A 19,443-nucleotide genomic window follows, 5' to 3' on the forward strand; every position below is an offset into this window, starting at 1 on the left:
TGTCTTATAATGACATTCAAGTCATGCTGTAGAAAATACATTATTGAAATAACTTCACATACATAAACTAATACACCATATTAAAATTTTAGTTTTAAAATATAAAATATACAAAATTTTGTATAAAATAAAATTAACACGAGTACTTATCTATTATATATGTAAAAGAAAAATACAAAGATTCACCCCTCTCCTCTCCTCTCAACCAATCAAAATCTTCTATCTAATATTTATTTAAAAAATAAATCAAAATTAAATTAAAAAGCAAAACAAATTCTGTATACTTTTAATTACAGAAAGTTAAATATGGGATTGGTTTAGATTTTTAAAATTAGAATAAAATTATGTGTCGGTTTGAGTTTACAAATAAGGTGATTAAAGTTTAGATTTTACAATGAAATCGAAATTATATGTTGGTTTGGGTTTACAAATGAAGTGGTTAGAGTTTAGATTTTACAATTAAAACGAAACTATATGTCGGTTTGGGTTTACAAATGAGGTGGTTAAGATTTAGATTTTACAATTAGAACAAAATTATATGTCTGTTTGGGTTTACAAATAAGATGGTTAGAGTTTAGATTTAACAATTAGAATGAAATTATATGTCAGTTTGAGTTTACAAATGAGATAGTTAGGGTTTAGATTTTACAATTAGAATAAAATTATATGTCGGGTTGGAGTTACAAATGAGATGATTAGAGTTTAGATTTTACAATTTGAATGAAATTATATGTCGGTTTGAATTTATAAATGAGATGGTTAGGGTTTAGATTTTACAATTAGAATGAAATTATATATCGGTTTGAATTTATAAAAAACAGTTTAAGTTTTTAATTTTATAATAATGTATATATATTTTATTTTCTTATTATATAATGGGGTGAATGATGAGATTCACTCTAAATATTGTTCTATGTAAAACCTATATTTGTATTAATTATGTATCAAGCCATAAAAGCAATCTTGTGATTCTTATCTAAATTCTAAGTATTAAAACACAAACTGTCATTTTTCGCGTGAGAATATTGATTGACTGCGACTATATATGGAGATGCCGTGGCGTAGAAATGGCTACGTAAAATATTTCAGTACCCATTCCTCAAACGTCAATCTAAGATTTTGCCGTTAGTGTGTGTGTGTGTTTTTTTCATTTCAGTTGTCATAAACTTATTTCAGTTATATTAGTTATTACATTATAATAAATTTCTTTGTTGTACCTGCATACATATTGCACAAATTTCTTGCGTGTTCAATGTTCATCGTATATATATGTTTTTAAATTCCTTTCTTGTTATTGGGTTCGAAATGAAATAAAAAAAGGAACTCCCACAAGGGATGGGCAGGATATATGGCAAAAGCATGTGACAAAGTTAATTTTATGTCCACTATTTTCATTCCGCCTAACGCAAATTCGTGTACGTTCCCGTGATGTTTTGTTGCCTAAAGCAAAAGGAAAAATGAAGTCCATTTAACCAAAACAAATTAAATGAATAACATATTAATGCCTTCACTCGGTATCTGAAGCCAAAATCAGAGCATTTTCCGAACCCTCAATCACTACACTAGAAACGATTTTTCCAAATTGATGCCCTAAAGCTTTAAATATAATGGTAATATCTAAAGCAGCTGCTTTCCTAGCTTTACGTCAGGGCCGGCCCTGCACGGCTGCACCTCCCCATTAATAATGCGTTAATTACTCCACCGATTTATGATTTACTACTATATACTCCTTCTGTTTCACAATACTCCTTCTGTTTCACAAAGAGTGTCATTCTATACAGATTTTTTTTGTTTCACAAAGAATGTCACTTTATATTTCCAATGTAATTTTTTACATCAAATTTCTTATTCTACCCTTAACCCAAAGTTCTTTTTATTAAATTTGAATGATTAATTACTCATTAAATAAGAACAAATATGTATAATTCAAGTTTTTCTTAATTTGTGTGCAATGTGTCAAAATGATACTAAAGAGAGAGTATAATTATATACTACTTGACATTCACATTTTCTATCATATAATTAAAAAGGACATACTGTCAGTATTTAATTTGGTAAACTGTTAATTGATAGTTGCATTAGTAAAAGTATTTTGTACCAATGACGCTTTTAGTGTTTATCTTTGAGGATACAACGAGGTAATGTAACAAAGCACAAAGTACTTAGTCTTTTTGCTTAACAACTTAGTTTCATCGTGTTTACAATGTCCGATTTCGAGATCATGGTTCTTCATATAAAGCAGATAAATATGTTCCCTTCCAAAGCTGGTGTCAAAACAAAAATTGAACTGAACCTAAGCCACTCGTCTTTTTGATCGAGTTGAGTTGACCCCGTCCAGGTAAGTAACTTCACTGTAGTGACCACCTTCTTCATTTATACTACGCACGCAGCAGATGAGTGTCTCATCTCAAGCTTCCGATACGAGAAAAGCGCTTATGATTTATCTTTATCCTAGTTACATGCTTTGATGGGCCTCCTCCATGACTATAAATATCTGGGCCAAAGAGATTTTTTATGTCCTATACTCGATCCCAAATAGAACCTAAGATGTTAAATAAAATAAAAAGATTTAAATCTTGATTTCAATTTCCTGAAATCTTACTCTCTTTCAAGTTTCAACAACAACCAAAAGAAGATCGCAATTTCATTATCAAAACTTAAGGCTCTATACAAATATAATATTTATAGATTTAATTAGAGGCCAAGAGCTAAACCGCAAAATTGGAAAACCATTACATAGATATTTTTCACTAATACCGGTCTCTTCCATGCCACCATCTCGACCTACATTTCCCGAAAAAAAAAAAAAAAATAGCATTTGAAATGAAAAACCAACAATCATATATACTTGTAAAACATTCATTCACTAATACAAAAATCTCACCAAGACTGTCCCCATCCGGGTTGAGATTTGGACATGCCGTAACGTCCGTAAGGGAAGCCATAATGTTGGGGGCGCCTGGCATTTTTAAAGGCGCAGCAGCCAATGCAGTAAACAGCGATGAGAAAAACAACAACAATGACGTTCACTAGTGAGAGTTTGTGCCAATCGCGTCGTACGGTCTCTAACACGCCAGCTCTGCACGAGTCACAGTCATAGCAGAGCACCGTCGCGGCGTTGTTCCACCGGTAACAATCCGGGTCTTGTTGTATCGGCGTGTCCGTGCTGTAAACGCACGACGTCGGTGGTTTGCAGCATCCAGACTATTTCCAAAAATCATAAATCCATAATATTTTAATAACTCTAATTAATATATATTAGCACTATAGAACTTAGAAATAGATACAATAGAGTAGAACATGAAATTATTATAACGAGTACCTGAAGAGGAGATAAGTCCTTTTGGAGATAATCAAGAGGAGTCCAAAGAGCGAGCTTGGTACAAGTGACTGAGCCCAAGAGACAAGTCTTTATAGTAACCCAATAATTAGTATCTATCACCCTTGTCTTAAGCCAAGGGTGATATGATTCAAGCTTAAACTCTTTATAAATCCTACCATCCACACCCACGCCTCCACCATGGCTAGTCACTATGAATCCAAACAGGGTCAAACCCATGAGCGCGACTATGATGAAGACCATGAAGAAGAGGTACACCCACAAGACCCAAGCCACGTCACAACATGCACCGACTAGACCAGCTATTGATAAGACCAAGATAGCTAGGCCTAAGATCAAGAGTGGCTTCTGAAGAAAATGCTCGCATGTTGTCTTGCTCCTACCCATCCATAGAGCTGATCCTAATAGAACTATGGAGGAAATTAGTGTTAGGATGTTTAAGAACCCTAACACTGTATTGCTCATTCTGGTCATTTTTCTTATCACTCTTTTTTTTTTGTATTACTAAATGATTCTTTGAATCTTTTTTTGTGTGTGTGTACTAAATGTTCTTGCTGGCTTGTATCTCTCTATATATATCTTAATCACATTTGATTCAGCTACTTTATAGTATACTTGAGAATATTATACATTGAAAACAATGTTGTTATACATCATTCACACGTATGATTGCAATTCAAATCTTAGAGAAAACAAAAGAAAAAGAAAGTTGATGAAATTATTCTCTTATCTTTTTATCTAATTTCTTGGTGTGCTTGCTACTTTTTATGTGATAATGTATGCGTCTTCACTTGCTTTAGTTTCATCACTTTTGAATTTTGTTGAGTGGCTTCACCTTTTTCTTTTAATACTTCTATTTATTTATTTATTTCATCGTTTTGGATCTTTGAAACTTTGTATCATATCAATACAAAATGTTGGTTGAGAGTCTTTTTCGTAAAATGTGGGCTTTATGTTTTTGGTTGGAACTTGGCGATTAAGAATCCTCTTTCATTTGGTACTAATATCGATAAAGACAAGTCCATACTTCACAAAGTGGGATGATCATAAACCAAAACTTCTTAACCATTAAGTAACTTTTCCCTGTCCAACCTTTTACATTACTTTTTGTTCTTGGATTAATCTTAGTAGTCGTGGACATTCGGTTTTCTCGGGCTAATCGGTTCGGGTTTTTTGGTTTTTCAAAATTTCGGTTATTAAAAAAAGCTGCCGAATTGACCCGAATTAAATTTCGGTTCAGATTGTTCGGTTCTCGGTTTATTCGGTTTGGTTATCATCTTTAAAATCTGTTCCAAATTAAACGGCAGTCAATTTTTTCTCAGTTTATTCGGTTAACCAATGATATTTGTCAATGAAATCAGCCTCTTCCATGCACAATAATCTCACCTAAAAATCTAGAAACAAACCTAATATGTATGCACTATGCAAAACAAACCAATCATAACGAGAAGGAAACAAAAAGTGGAGGATTTGAGGTCAGAGAATGGAGAAACTGAAAGAAGAAAGGTAAAAAATTCAAATCGCCCAGATTCTATCAGTTAGGCTAAGAGGATGGAGATGCGGAAATAAAAAAAAGGTAGAAGGAGATGCGGCTGAGAGAGAAATGGAAAGGAAACAACTTAGATCTAGGGTTTTATTATTTTATGGAATAGACCGTGGGCTAAATGTATTTTTGGGTCATATGTTACATATTAAAATGGGCTTTTAATTGTTCATTAATAGGCCTGTTAAGAATTGATTCCCACAATTCACGTGAGAGCTCACGTGTACGTTTTCTTCTTCCTTAACTATTAAACCTAATTATTTGTCTAACATCGCCGCTTCTGCAACTTTTCTCAAACCTGAAAAAAACTTGAGTTTAGGTGATGCTTGCAGAAAAACCGAAAAACCGTTCGGTTATCGTCTGCCGAACCAAACCGAAGTGGTAACCGAATTGCCAAAATAATTCTGCCGATCGGTTTGACTCTCCTTGCACAATCGGTGTCGATAACCGAACTTCTCGGTTTTCTCGGTTCGATTTTCTCGGTTTCCTCCGAATGCCCAGGACTAAATCTTAGGCTGAATATATGTGGCCACAATAATTAAGAAACTTTGAACGTTAAGATAAAACTCTTAACAAAATATATAATATTTTGATCAACTACAGAGTTTTCTTTTTGTATTGCAAGATATTGCTAATCAACTTTTGTTTTTCTTGCCACAATCGACCTTTTGTTTTTCTTGATCCACTAGATCACTTTTGTTAATTTTTCTTGATTTCAAGGGTTATACTAGAAAGTGTAAGGTTCTCCAACAAAAGCAATAAACAACTGAACTGTGAACTCTCACACTTTCTAGGCCCGTTTACTGTCTTTACTCTACAGCACCGTTTGTTACTAGTCTACTAGACTTGGTTCTTTGATTCTGTTACTGGAACAACCCTACCATATGGAACAGAACCTAACATGCAATCACTACTAGATAATGGCGTGAGAAAAAACATAACACATTCTACAGTTGTGGTTCTCATGTCTGATATAGGAAACAATTTATTATTGACATTGACAGTATTAGTTACTCGCTGTGTCCAATTCAATATATTATGTCCCAGTGATATATATACCTATGTTGTGATTTGGTGTTAGGAGTGCAGTGGCTTGCTACTATTGGTCCTATTTTGTGGAATTTTTCGAACTTGAGAATGGAGTTCACTTTCAACGGTGTTAGAGATTTCTTGCCAGGTGTTACAAAAATCGGATGTAAGTTGATTAGAGGTGATTCTCTCAATAAGTTGTTGCTTCAAGAACCACAAATTGCACTGCTTCAGCTTAGAGAAATAGATGGTTCTGATTCTCCCTCCAAATTTCTGCAACCCGACACCTTGTTCTCTTATATCTCTGCCACAGGAACTGATTCCATACACTTAACTTCTTTGCAACCTCTGTTAACATCTTACGCAGAGTTGTTTGCAGAGCCCACTAAACTTTCTCCTTTTAGAGAAGGATTTGATCACCAGATTCCCCTTGTCGTTGGAGCCAATCTAGTGAATCAAAGACCTTACAGATATTCCTCGCTACAGAAAGACGTGATAGATACTATGATTAAGGATATGCTGCAACAGGGGATTATTCAGTACAGCTCTAGTCCATATGCTTCTCCCGTTGTGTTTGTCTAAAAAAAATGGCTCTTGGAGATTATGTGTGGATTATAGAGGCCTAAAGATAAGTATCTTATACCATTGCTTGAAGATTTATTAGATGAGTTAGGTGGATCAAAATTTTTCTCCAAGTTGGATCTCAGGACTGGATTCCATCAAATCAGAATGTCACCATCCGACGTGTATAAGACAGCTTTCAAAACACCCTCTGGACACTATGAGTATTTGGTGATGTCGTTTGGTCTAACAAATACTCATTGCACATTTCAAAGCCTCATGAATCATGTATTTCATGGTATTGCCAGAAAATGTTTGCTTGTCTTCTTTGATGACATTCTCGTGTATAGTCGTACGTGGGAAGAGCATCTCCAGCACTTGAACATGGTTTTCACCATACTCCAAGAATGACAAATGTATCTTAAACCTTCCAAGTGTACTTTTGGAGCTACCATTATTGAATATTTGGAAAGGGTTATAGCGTTGTTGCTCGACCATTAACCACTCTGCTCAAGAAGGACGAGTTTTATGGGATTCAGAAGCTACACAAGCATTTATAGCACTAAAGGCAGCCCTCACCTCGTCTCCAGTTCTAGCTCTCCCTGACTTTAACAAGTTATTTGTGGTAGAGACAGATGCTTCTAACTCTGGAATTGGTGCAGTTTTGATGCAGGATAAACACCCAATTGGGTACATTAGTAGAGCATTAGGTCCTAAACATCAATCCTTATCAGTTTATGAGAAAAAATTAATGGCAGTGGTGCACGCTGTACAAACGTGGAGTGCCTATCTCGCCCACCGACTATTCCTTATTAAGACAGAACAGAAAAGCTTGAAATTTTTGTTGGAACAGAAGGTAACAACTCCCTTTCAACAAATGTGGTTATCTAAGCTGATGGGGTACACATATGAGATCAAATATAAGCAAGGAAAGGAAAAATGTGCAGCTGATGCACTCTCAAGAGTTTCAGGGTCTCAAATTCTCCATATCACCCTTTCTCAAGCTCATCATGGATTCTACGACTCTCTCAAGTTGTTATGGAAAACTGATCCTCACTTGCAGAAAATTATCACTAAGCTCCAATCTGACAAAGCATCTCATCCTGCGTTTACTTATACTAATGATGAACTCAGAAGAAAAGGAAAGTTGGTAGTTGGCAATGACACAAAGGTTAAGCTTCACATTTTTAAGTGGTTACACGATTCAGCAATAGGGGGCATTCAGGCAGAGACGCCACACTACATAGAGTGAAATCATTATTCTACTAGCCACAAATAAGTTTAGAAGTCCAGAACTACGTGCGAAATTATTTCGTTTGCCAAAAGAATAAGTATGACTTAGCCGCCAAACCGGGTTCGCTACAGCCTCTACCGGTTCCCACTAGTGTTTGGGAATCAATCAGCCTGGATTTTATTGAGGGACTACCACCATCATCCAGCAAACACTGTATTCTAGTTGTTATTGATAGGCTAAGTAAGATCGCTCACTTTCTAGCCTTATCTCACCCATACACAGCCGTTGATGTGGCTCAGTTGTATCTGGATAACATATTCGAGCTCCATGGTATGCCTAAAGATATAGTAAGTGACAGAGATCCAACCTTTTTGGGTGAAGTATGGAAAGAGATGTTTCAGGTTCATGGTGTGGATTTAAAGGTTTCTACAGCATATCACCCACAAATAGATGGACAAACTGAGGTAACTAATAAGACTTTGGAAACTTATTTAAGATGTATGACTGCCGATGCCCCACATATTTGGAGCAAATGGTTACCTTTAGCTGAGTGGTGGTACAACACTACATATTACAATGCTATTCACTGCTCTCCTTTTGAGATTATCTACAGCCAGCCACCTCCAGTGGACTTGCCTTATTTGCCCGGCGAAATTTCTTCTGCCATAGTTGATCGGAACCTTCAACATAGGGAAGAAATCATTAACATGCTAAAGTTTCACATACTCATAGCACAAAACAGAATGAAACAACAAACAGATTCTCGTAAGTCATTTTGGGAATTCATTGTTGGAGATCATGTCTATCTCAAACTCCAACCCTACAGACAGAATTCTCTCAAAACCAAACAGGAACCCGAATTCATTCTTGACCGGAAAACAATACAAAGGCACAACAAAGCAGTCACTAAAATTCTTGTTCAGTGGAATGGACAATCTCGAGATCAAGCTACATGGGAGTATCAAGATTATTTTAGCAAATACCCTGCGTTTGATTCTTGAGGACAAGAATTCTTTGAAGAGGGGAGTATTGTGATAGGAATCACACGTTTCAACCATCTCTTCTCCTTTTTCTATTATTTATTTGGTTTAACTATTACTTTTCAGTATTTCATTTCCCCTAATTAACCGGTATCTATGTAAACTGGAATTGCAACTTTATTATATATGTAAGGCATACAGCCGCGCACATGAAGGTTAATCAAATAATAATATTTTTTTACATCTCTTCTCTATTACACGACTCATCATCATCAACCACCATCAAATCCTTTGCTCCGAGGTGATATTCTTATCTCTTTCACCTTCTAGCTTGTGATTCATCGTTCTCTAAGCTTTTGGTAAATTTCTGGATCGGATTTATATCTCTCCCTAAGAAAACCTATCTCATAAATCGCCGGCGGCGAACGTGAGACCGTAGGAATCAAAGCATGAAGACATATGTGTGGTGTTGTAGCCATGAGAGCAGTATCCATTTCTCGCCTCTTATTAATTGCCTATACGAAAACGTTTTATATCCTCTTTCATAAGATGCCATTTTCGACGTTTTGTCACAAGATGGTCACACACACGGAAACAGGTACCATTAACATGGTAACAAACTTGTTTTGAATCCAGTAATTATAAATAAAAAAAGTTAAGCCTTACCTCAACTTTCACATATAAATCTGACCATTTGTTATTTCATAACAAACAATACCGAAATAAAGAATCCAGATTCTGAAGATTAATATTAAACGAAAACCATAAAACAAACAAGACGCATTATTATTACGGCGCCTTCTATGGGCTGAGAGAGTCGGCCTCTTTGGGTTGGGTTGATCCGCATCATCGTTGCCCATCTCTCTCTCAGACCTCTTCCCACCAGCAGAAGAGTCACGAGCCTTCTTGTTGGCTTCAAGGAGCTTATCGAGGTTCTCAATAATGTTTTCAATTATACCTGAATCATCGATTTCTTTGTATGATTTCTGCATGTTGTACTACAAAAAAATAATTGTATTGCAACATAATTTTTGCAATGATCATATTCGTGAAAATTTTGTAACAAGTTTTACTATAGTTTTGCAATACTTACTGCACGTTACAATTTTATGACAAAATTATTGCAAAGTAACGACTAAAGTTTATGTTGCTATTTTCCATCAGAAATTAGCAACATTTTTACAACATACAAAAATGTCTTGCAAAATTTGTAAGACTATATACTGTTGTAACAATGCACTGAAAAAAAATTGCAGTAGTAATATATGCAACATTTTTTGTTTGGAGCATCGTCATAAAATAAAAAATATATATGAGATAACGAATATGAAAAAGTTTTTATTTTATATTTTACGTAGCTTTTAATTACGACAATTTGTAGTTGCATTTGAAATATCGCTACTACACCACTAATTTGTTGCATAAATATTATTGCATTAATACAACACATATTGTAATATTTTACCTCGTTGTAAATTTGTAATAATATTTGCTATACTTTTTATGCTGCAATCGTCTGTAACAAATAAAAGTTGCAAATGTACGTCACAATTATAAGACAAAATTATTACAAAAAATGTTGCATTAATACGACATATATAGTAATCAGTCTATTCATTACAAAATTTGCAATATATGTTCAACAAATATCATCAATTTGCAGCATTCAAATAGCAACAATACAAAATATGTCTCAATTTTATTGCATTCTCATATTTACAACAATACATTGACTTATTACAACCAATTTTAGTATTGCACTTCCCGGATGTAGGCCACATCTCTGTCCACCAGGAATTGACGGTAGATGGCTTCGTCCATTTCTCCCTCGGATGTCTTGGCTTTAACTAGTTTACCAAACTCACCAATAGTCTTTGCAACAATGGTCGGATCCTAGACTTCTTTGTAAACTTTCTCCATGTTGGAGAACACTAACCAGCAGTAAGTCAAATCTCTGTCCACCAAAAACTGCTTGTAGATTGCTTTTAGCGATGGAATAAATTTCTCCATGGTTTTGATTGCAAGCCTCTCCATCTCTCTCGTATTATCCTTTTTATTCTTCTCCTTTCTCTTTTTCTCTTTTTTGAAAAAAACAATAAGAATACAGAAAAAAAAATGTGACACCGTATATATAGCCAAAAAAAAAAACAGAATGTTAACCTTTCATTTTACCTATAGTTAGAACTTAACCATGATCGAAATAAATTTTGGTGCCTACTATTAGTTATATAATTTGCTGCACCTTTTACCCACAATAAAATTCACATGTATACCGTGGATATTTCTTTTGAAAAAAATATAACTGTCATTTCCAAATCTCGACCGAGTGATTTTAAATTTAAAAATTCTTATTTATGCTATGTCACAATACAACACTATAAGAAGTAATTAGCCAATCAAAATACAACATTATGTTATGTCATATCCTTATTATTATTTAAAAATACATTTACAAAAACAATTTTAATTTTTACAATTATTTGAAAATACACTTACAAAAACAATTTTAATTTTTGTAAAAATTAACATACTCATACCATTGGGATCATATGGCTAAATTAAATTAGGGATAAAATTGTCTTTCTCTCCCTCCTTTTATCAGACATACACGCAGATTCTAGGTCGGATCATGAATAGATCCGCTTTTGGTCTTTTAAAATAGTAAATTCGGATTTATTTTGCAAAAATAGTTTGTTAGTCCAGTGGTATGAGAAACAGAATACAAACGACTGTACTATTCTCCGAGGAAAAATATGATATTAATTTTCCTTCTTCAAAAATCATAATTTTTTATCTAATTCCTCTACATTACACAAAATGAGAAATAATAGAACACAAATATTCCTGTCGAAAGTTGATAAGCAACAAACAGAAAAAAAAAACAAATATTAAAATTTATTTTTTATTTTAAAATATAAAAAATTATGTTTCTTAATATATCCATTGGCGGGACTTTCTCACCTCTTTATTAATACTTTTTTGAGTTATCATTGCATTATATCCTCTTTCATTACATTACATACAACCCCACACAATCTGTGATTTTTCAACATACTGATTTATTACGAGTCAATGTTTGTATCAGGAGTGTAATTATAAGATTTGTTTGAAAACTTAGGGAATAGTACGGAGAAATAGCAAGAGAGAGCTTAAACTTGGGGTCTAGCCTGGACGATGTAAATATGGCCACCTTTGACACCACCTTCGATGTCTGGAGGAGAACCATAGAGCGTCTCTATCACATTTCCAGCTTCTGCAATTGTTGAGAACAGGCGCATTTGAAAGGCTTTGTCCACTATTAGTGGCTCCCTTGAGTAATCCACCACCACTTCCTCCGCTTCATCCATTATCACACTGCAGCAATTACACCCTTTTTCAGCTTTTGTTTGAGTTCCGAAAAAAAGACTGAAAACGGAGAAACACACATAACATAAACAAACCTGTCGTAAAGTCCAGCGCCTGCGTTTCCCTCGAGATCCTCATTGTTTGAGTCTGACCGGAATATGATTGAGGGTTTAGAATACAGAGCTATCCTCTTACTTGGGTAGCTGATCACCTGTACAACCCAAAATTAACCACTCACTTTGTTAAAATTCTATTCATTTATAACTGAAACTTAAAGAGACAAATACAATCTTTTTGTTTCTTACAGTTGGAGACTTTAGGTTCGTTTTTTTGGTGATGAAGCTCATTGCTCGTCCTGGATATGCTCCAACCAAGGTCTCTCCCAGACCCTTCACAACCTGAGAAACACACAGTTTTGTGATAATTGTTTTTTTTTACCCAAAATTTTTAAATATGGAACAAGTTCTTTTACCTCTGTGTATATTTCTGAAAAGTCACCAGAGACAGGATTGTTTGTGTGGATGACAAAAGCATAATCGCCACATATGACTTCTTGAATTAGCACCGCCATGCAAACGGCATCATGGTCAAGCCTAGTTTTTTTGCAACTGACATAGGCTCGCTCATTCCACTTTGAAGCCCAGACCTGTGGAGATGTGAAGATCAGGAATGCACTTGGTTCTTTTCATAACACATACATACAAAGAGATTCCTACCTTCTTGATTGCCATCCACGATCGGTTCCAACCTGGTTCATCTCCAAGACCCGACATTCTTTCACTTCTCAATTTGTTGATCAGTTCATTTCTCTACCAAATATTTAAAAACCCAACGTGTGATACATATAAATCATGAACAGAGAGAAAGAAAAACAATTATATGACCAAAATTACCAGAGCCATTGGAGCGCTCATTTGTAAAATAACTTCTTGAATCGCCTTAAGTTTTGTCAGATCGCCTCTGTTAAGAGAATCCTTGAAGGAAGAAATCTTGCGTGCTACATCCTGAAAAGCAATGGATCCGACAAAAATAAAATATATGAGAGGGCTCTGTATCACAAACTCAATGAGGATTTGATTTGATCATGTGGTACAAAACTTTTTAAGAGTTTCAAGAAAAGAGAAATTGATAAGGCAACATTGAGTTTAGCTATACCATATTGGAATGATCTGCGAGTACATTCTCAAATGTGCCGAACGGAAGAGCAACTGAGGTAGGTATCTTGATCCATGATGGAACTCTTTCTCGTAGAAATTTGATGTTGTATGATTTTGAACCAACCTAAAAAAACTCAGTCAAATGGTATTCTCAAAATGATAACTTTTTTATCTTCACGAATCTGGTTCTTACTTACCATTTCATCAGTGAATTCCTTGGATGATATCACATAGTGGCCACAAAAATTCTTCCCCTTAGAGATCACTCCCCGTGGAACCGAAGAAATATATATATGACGGACAGAGACATCAGAGATGTTGCCATCACTACAAGTGATATAAACTCAGAGATATCAGAAAACCCATCTTTTAGCGTAAATGAACAGTGACGACATAAGAGTTGGATTACCTGATACGTAAACCAGTAGACATTGTATGAATAGATATTGCTCTCCCTTCCTTCAACTTGAGATTCCTAAGAACATTCTGATCGAAGCATGTAGCAAAGCATATCTGCATCAGACAAACTTGAATTGAGAAGCGGACATATATGTAAAATGTGAACATCTTGGTTCCTATTTTTGCAGCATTATGTAATGATATATATTGGATCAGAAAATAGTACATGCCTTGCTGTTTCTTGCTCTAATAGAGACATGAGACAAGATATCAATCATACTAGGAGTCAGCACAGCAACAACGCCATCAGGGATCTCCTCTTCACCTGTGACTTTACTAGCGATAATTACAGTTGGCTTCGAGTAGACTTTATTTTGAACTACAATCAACTCATTTACACAAACCAAAAACCCATATGCATCCGCTGAGCTGATAACCTGCCAACTGCTCAACCAGATACAATTTGGTTTAGAGCAAAAAAGAAATAAAAAAAAGGTTCAGTAATCACCTTCTACATGAAGTAAGTCTGAATTATAGTCTGTTTTTTAAGCTCAAAAAAGTATCTTACCAGCCTAAATTCGCCATTTTCCTGAGAGAAGGATCAAATCTGTTAACAAGAGTTGATAGAACGGCCCCTGGTCCTGCTCTTATAACCTCTTCAGTGAAAAAATCAATCTGAAATAAGAAACCCAAATGGATTTCTATTACTATATATCTATCAACTTTTAGACTTTATTATATAAAGAAGAAAGTGGAGTCTAATTGAAATATACCCCATGCTTGTCAATACGTAACAGTTGACCAAGATATTTTGCAGTAGGCTCTATTAATCGAAAATAATGCTGACATCTATCTGCAAATACTAGTTGTAAACGGTCAAGGACGGCTTTTGTTTGCAATGCCCACTGAACATCATGAGGTCTGTAAGTCTCACTGACACGGTACCAATCCTAGACGCGAAAGAGAAGCACAAGTATTATTCGTATAAGAACACTGAGAGTCAATCTTTGAAAGAGAAAACAACGGGAAAGAGTTAGAAGATATAACATGCCTTTGTGCAGAAGATAATTTCTTCATTGTTAAATGTAGATAAGCACAGATTCTCAAGCACCACGCGGATGACAAATATAATTTCCTGTTACAAAAGAGGGAGAAAGAAAATCAATCCATACCTCACTCTTAGGTGTAAAGACTAATATTTGCCTACAAGGAAAAGTGAATTAGTTTTAAACTACAACAATAACAGATACCGGTGGGTTATTGAAGTTTAAGGAGATGAGTCTCTTCTCTATTGTTGTTTTAAAACACGACTCCAAAGCAATGTCCAAAAATATTAAATCTTTAGCCCTCGTACGAGGTGCTCGTAGTGCAGGGTGTAACTCAATGCGAGCATCAACTAACTTCTGAAAAAGTGCATAAAACAAAGCAGGCATAAGGATAAAAAAAAAACACAATACGGAGTAAGACTGGCAATAGGAAGGATATGTGCTATTAGAACCTCTATTAGGGAATCAGTGTTCTCTTCGTGGACAAGCCTCTTAACCAAATTCAGAAGAACCTACCATACAATGGAAATGGACGCTCTGTTAGGATTTTGGATGTCTTTATAATGTACAATATATATCTTACTGGAAAGATACTATGAGGATATTGTACCTGCAATTTTGGTGATAAACCATTGACAGCAAAGACATGATGATCCTGAAAAAGAAAATGAAAGGATGAGGTATTACTCTAAACAAGGTACAGTTGTTGAGGATATGTGTCCCAGAAATCAAATTTTTTTGGATCATGAACTATTTACCTTAGATGGAGAAAGGAACGTATCAATAGCAGACTCAAGGTCTGCACCTGAATGAACTGCCTACAAAGGCAGGTACAAAACAGCTCGTTTAGATATTCAAGATACTGAAACTCGAGGAGGAAGCTAAAGGTTGTTGTGTTATATTCCTGATATTATCGGTCCCAATTGCAAAGCAATCATAATCCAATGAAGGACAGAGGGATATATGTTCATCATCACAATAGTGTTGGGTTTAATTACTAAGCCAAGTACAGTTTGCGCCAAAGAATTCTTTAATGGATCAGGAAAAGAAAATTAGGGTGAAATTGCTAGCAGAAAATAGGGATACGGTTGTTATTATTAATACCTTTAATGTTTTTAAGTACATTGTAAGGTCACGGATGAGACCTTCTTTGCCATCACCTCTGAAACGAGGCTCTGATACTATGGGGCGGTCATAACTTGCAAGCCTTTCTTTTGTGATACCATTGGCCTTTAGTGTTTGCCAGTAAGCATCGATCCTAAAGTCAGATCTCACATAGTTTAAGAGAGCCTGTGGCAGAAGAATAAAACTCATCAGAGATTCTCCAGGTATAAAATCATGGGAAAAAATGCTGATCTTTACAACAGCAAAACTAAACAGATCTCACATCTCTGATTTACCAATCTATAGATGTGAGTATCTTACTTCATTTTGAAGCATATTTCATCATATATGTATGTACCTCGCAAATTATCACATCATCTGCGCTACTGTTGTTGTGCAGCTTTTGGTGCCACTCTTCCATCATGCCGGATTTGCAGTGGTTATTTCTCTAACAAAAGATAATAAAGACAAGTAAAGGTTAAAAACGAAAAAAGAAACCACTCTAACAAGACTAGGAAAGTTTTAGCTGTAGAGATGTTGAACTATATGCATACCTGAATAACAAGGATTTCGTCACGGATTCTCTGCCCAACATCACCTTGACCTCCACGACCCACAAGTGCCATAGTTAGTCTCACAATTTCTCTCTTTATTGGTTGCTGCAAATATATTTTCTCCATCAAATTGGTGAATCTTTCTAGCGCTTCACTAATTTCCCTGCATAAAAAGACTTGAGGCATAAAAAGTCTGATCTAAAGGAAGAAGACATATGATCAATTAAAAGTAGCCAATGAAACAATAGCTCTACCGAGGTTTCACGTTATAGTTCTTATTCCAGGTGAGATGTCTGGTGGCCGTGAACCTCATCCACACCATTATAGCAATACAACCACCTTCTCCTTCATCCTTACAACGCTCGGTCAACTCTGTTGCGATGTTGAACCTGCCAAGCTATGCATATCAGAAACTTCACTAACATCTAACAAGGAAAATTAGGTTTCAGATACTTTGACTTACCTGTGCATCAATGATCTCTCAGCCTCTTTCTCTCGCTCAGATATTTCATCAAGCAACCATTTGAGAATATACTTTCCATCCACGTCAAGCTGATCAGGAGAATAAATATGTTTTAAAAGTGAAATACAGTGATAACAACATCCCAACATTATAATTCCACTGACGGTGTGATGCCTTAACTCACCTTACCCCTGGTACTGGCTGTTGATTTCAGGTTTACAACGAAGTTGGCTCCATTATTGTTTACCCAGTAGCCTCCAGACCATATCACAAATTGGATACCAACAAAACCGACTTGTTTTAAATTTATATCAATAAACTTTTCCAATGCGAAAAAGATGAGAAGCGTTAGTAGATAAAAGTAATAATAGAAGTACTTTAAAACAAAAGACGGCAATCGCTGTAAAAAAATATTCAATGCATGTTTTACCTGATAAGAGTGTTCTCTGTTCGACATATCGGTAAAATGTGTTTGACATGCTCCATGAACAATTTTTTATTTCTCAGGTAACACATCAGGTGGTGGAATCTATTTAGAGTTAGACAAATCAGTCTTTTATTGAGAAGATTGTGATAAGACATATTTACAGAAGCAAGAACATCGTACCAACCACTCTCCTGCAGAAGACTTGGCGACTCCCCAATGGAGAACTGTTGGACCAGCCATGTTTGTGGCAACCCATAAGCGACAATCTCCCTTAACATCTCTCTGGAGAACCTAACAAAATTACATAAACCAGAAATTATCTAGCAGTTATTAAAAGCTACCAATAATGAATTGACTGTATAAACAAGTGGTATTACAAACCGTGATCTCGTAATGTCTGACATGAAAGATTTTCTGTGAAACTACATTTTCTTGGCCGATAGATCTCTTGGAGAGTTCGGCAAGGACTGTACTTTGCACACTTCCATTTCTGTTGATTGGTTCGGCATATTTCTGTAACCATTTCTGAACATCATGCTTCCGCCGACATGATTGGTTCATTGATTGATGTGGCTCACTGGTTACTTCTTTCTCCACTGGTACTGTAGAGTTAGCGTGCAGGTCGTCCAAAGATATTCCTCTAGCGAGCTCCGCTTGGAGCTCTCTTATTGCGTTGTCATAGTCTATCTGAAATGAAATAAATGCAAGATACGAGAGACAGCACCGACTTTACAAGTCATAAACACATAGATGAGTAGTTTAGAGCAGAAGCTACATCGCAAAGCAAGTAAAGAATTACTTAAGAAATAGATCAGCGTATATACTAAATGGACTAATTTTACCTGTTGTTCACGTGCAGAACTTTGGGGACGGCCCCTCCGGTCCCATATCTTATGTGCTCTTCTTTCTATCAGATTATTTGGAATCCGATGATGAGCATGCAGATCATTCCAGGGAATCTCAACCCGGAAGTTTCCATTATGTTGTTTCAACCTGAAATTTCCATTAGGCATCAAGTAGAGACGTGAATTGCACCCCGTTCATCTCTCAGAAGACACAAGTATCAAGTATGACTCAATTATAGAAAAGAACGAATTACGCACCATCTGTTATGGCTACCATCTTTCAACACAAATTCAATCGCACGTACCCTTGGATCCCGCAACTCAAGGAACACTACATAAGCATTCCCACTCTGCAGTATAGAGAAGAAATACTTTGCTGAAAAAAACTGACTTCTAGATAAAACCTTGTAGATAAGCAGGAAATGTAAGGGTTATGTAGACCTTCACAAATGGAGTCTGCAATGCACCTTGCTTTGAGGAATGTTCAGATGGGACAAACCAGTTGCTGTAGATAACATAAGTCAAAACATACAGATATTTAAAGTATAAACTCTGTCTTAAAGATCATTCATCACTCACTTATTCCCTTGGTAAATACAACCCCAATGGAGAATCCATGTGCGAATGCAGTTCTTAATGTGAAACTCAGCTCTTACACTGCTCCCATTCGGTAGACCAGTGACAGTGATCTAAATTGATACGAAGATTTAGTCCAAAATCTGAAATTATAAATTCCAGCAGGACAGCAGAAAGAACAGACCTGAAGCTCCATCCCTTCTATGAGCTGGAATTGTTGGACTTTAGAGGTTGCCATGACAGCTATTCATAATAAGAGTTCACAAGTTAGCCTCAACTAGAAATCTAGAATTATTAATGATCGCCGATAGTTTCAAACAATAAAACTTCAATTTCCAGTTGATTGAACATTACTGGAAATTGAAGTATTGACATGCCTTCTTCATGCATAACAAATCAAAAAACCAAAACTAATTGCCCGACCAGTTTTTTTCCTCACGTTTACCTTTTTCTTTCACCTTTGGCTCTCTTCACGAAGTGGAGCTGTTTATATGCGTTAACCGTAACAAGTCTACACTAGCTCTTCAGGAAATTACACAACTAGTTTCTTGCAATTACACAGGTACATCATAAAAGAGAACTTCAGAAAAGCAAAGACTCAGTTCCATTATAAACCGAGGGATGCTATTCACTTGGCTCTCAAATGACCACATAAAGGTGCCAAAAGTGCCGTGTGGGTGTAGATTTGAAACAGAGGAGATAAAAAGGGACACTAACAGCTATGCTTCAAAGTTCCAGAATCATAAAAGAACTAACGCTGAAAGAGACTTACAGGAATCCTATTCTCTTCTGCTTTGATGAAGAAAGGCATCTGTAAAGGTAAAAAGACAGACATACCAA

General features: G+C 35.7%; 3 protein-coding genes across 9 annotated transcripts; all 3 read right to left on the reverse strand.

The window, feature by feature from the left end:
* Positions 1 to 2,090: 2,090 nt before the first annotated feature.
* Positions 2,091 to 4,088, reverse strand: LOC104722675 (tetraspanin-5). Of its 2 annotated transcripts, XM_010440878.3 has the most exons (4): positions 3,323 to 4,088; positions 2,885 to 3,204; positions 2,737 to 2,784; positions 2,091 to 2,542 (listed from the first exon to the last, which is right to left on the reverse strand). In XM_010440878.3, the coding sequence occupies exons 1-3, from the start codon at positions 3,812 to 3,814 to the stop codon at positions 2,751 to 2,753; spliced, it is 846 nt and encodes a 281-aa protein (XP_010439180.2). In that variant the 5' UTR covers positions 3,815 to 4,088; the 3' UTR covers positions 2,091 to 2,542; positions 2,737 to 2,750. The 2 variants fall into 2 exon arrangements, with proteins under 2 accessions (XP_010439180.2, XP_010439179.2); XM_010440877.3 differs by lacking the exon at positions 2,091 to 2,542 and having other exon boundaries at positions 2,614 to 2,784.
* Positions 4,089 to 11,614: 7,526 nt separating this feature from the next.
* LOC104722677 (alpha-glucan water dikinase 2-like) lies at positions 11,615 to 17,084 on the reverse strand. 5 transcript variants are annotated; one of them, XM_087472505.1, is made up of 23 exons: positions 16,945 to 17,084; positions 16,756 to 16,844; positions 16,547 to 16,681; positions 16,293 to 16,455; positions 16,097 to 16,186; positions 15,739 to 15,924; positions 15,393 to 15,452; positions 15,245 to 15,289; positions 15,087 to 15,146; positions 14,839 to 14,991; positions 14,640 to 14,723; positions 14,362 to 14,538; positions 14,157 to 14,263; positions 13,819 to 14,032; positions 13,599 to 13,702; positions 13,387 to 13,516; positions 13,188 to 13,313; positions 12,926 to 13,036; positions 12,749 to 12,841; positions 12,505 to 12,678; positions 12,338 to 12,430; positions 12,128 to 12,243; positions 11,615 to 12,041 (listed from the first exon to the last, which is right to left on the reverse strand). In XM_087472505.1, exons 2-23 carry the CDS (start codon positions 16,761 to 16,763, stop codon positions 11,837 to 11,839), a joined length of 2,634 nt encoding a protein of 877 aa, XP_087328631.1. In that variant the 5' UTR covers positions 16,764 to 16,844; positions 16,945 to 17,084; the 3' UTR covers positions 11,615 to 11,836. The 5 variants fall into 5 exon arrangements, with proteins under 5 accessions (XP_087328631.1, XP_087328629.1, XP_087328633.1 ...); XM_087472503.1 differs by having other exon boundaries at positions 16,940 to 17,074; XM_087472507.1 differs by having other exon boundaries at positions 15,780 to 15,924; positions 16,940 to 16,979.
* Positions 16,945 to 19,414, reverse strand: LOC147933791 (alpha-glucan water dikinase 2-like). 2 transcript variants are annotated; one of them, XM_087472508.1, is made up of 10 exons: positions 19,049 to 19,414; positions 18,788 to 18,846; positions 18,607 to 18,716; positions 18,469 to 18,532; positions 18,286 to 18,377; positions 18,025 to 18,175; positions 17,564 to 17,869; positions 17,363 to 17,473; positions 17,186 to 17,284; positions 16,945 to 17,074 (listed from the first exon to the last, which is right to left on the reverse strand). In XM_087472508.1, exons 2-9 carry the CDS (start codon positions 18,839 to 18,841, stop codon positions 17,252 to 17,254), a joined length of 921 nt encoding a protein of 306 aa, XP_087328634.1. In that variant the 5' UTR covers positions 18,842 to 18,846; positions 19,049 to 19,414; the 3' UTR covers positions 16,945 to 17,074; positions 17,186 to 17,251. The 2 variants fall into 2 exon arrangements, with proteins under 2 accessions (XP_087328634.1, XP_087328635.1); XM_087472509.1 differs by having other exon boundaries at positions 17,057 to 17,074; positions 17,367 to 17,473.
* Positions 19,415 to 19,443: the final 29 nt, after the last annotated feature.

The sequence above is a fragment of the Camelina sativa genome, chromosome 11 (assembly GCF_030686135.1).
Source record: "Camelina sativa cultivar CO46 ecotype springtype chromosome 11, ASM3068613v1".
Classification (NCBI taxonomy): Eukaryota; Viridiplantae; Streptophyta; class Magnoliopsida; order Brassicales; family Brassicaceae; genus Camelina; species Camelina sativa.

What these genes read in the sequence shown, in the direction of transcription:
- LOC104722675 (XM_010440878.3), bottom strand. Translation starts at nt 3,814, where the DNA reads ATGACCAGAATGAGCAATACAGTGTTAGGGTTCTTAAACATCCTAACA. An exon ending in AGGACTTATCTCCTCTTCAG is followed by an intron (nt 3,205 to 3,322) that starts GTACTCGTTATA and finishes TTTTGGAAATAG; the next exon opens with TCTGGATGCTGCAAACCACC. An exon ending in CCCGGATGGGGACAGTCTTG is followed by an intron (nt 2,785 to 2,884) that starts GTGAGATTTTTG and finishes CGGGAAATGTAG; the next exon opens with GTCGAGATGGTGGCATGGAA.
- LOC104722677 (XM_087472505.1), bottom strand. An exon ending in TAAACTTCAATAACCCACCG is followed by an intron (nt 14,724 to 14,838) that starts GTATCTGTTATT and finishes CTTTTGTAACAG; the next exon opens with GAAATTATATTTGTCATCCG. An exon ending in TGAGCGCTCCAATGGCTCTG is followed by an intron (nt 12,842 to 12,925) that starts GTAATTTTGGTC and finishes AATATTTGGTAG; the next exon opens with AGAAATGAACTGATCAACAA.
- LOC147933791 (XM_087472508.1), bottom strand. Translation starts at nt 18,841, where the DNA reads ATGGCAACCTCTAAAGTCCAACAATTCCAGCTCATAGAAGGGATGGAG. An exon ending in TAGAAGGGATGGAGCTTCAG is followed by an intron (nt 18,717 to 18,787) that starts GTCTGTTCTTTC and finishes GTATCAATTTAG; the next exon opens with ATCACTGTCACTGGTCTACC. An exon ending in GTTCTGCACGTGAACAACAG is followed by an intron (nt 17,870 to 18,024) that starts GTAAAATTAGTC and finishes ATTTCATTTCAG; the next exon opens with ATAGACTATGACAACGCAAT.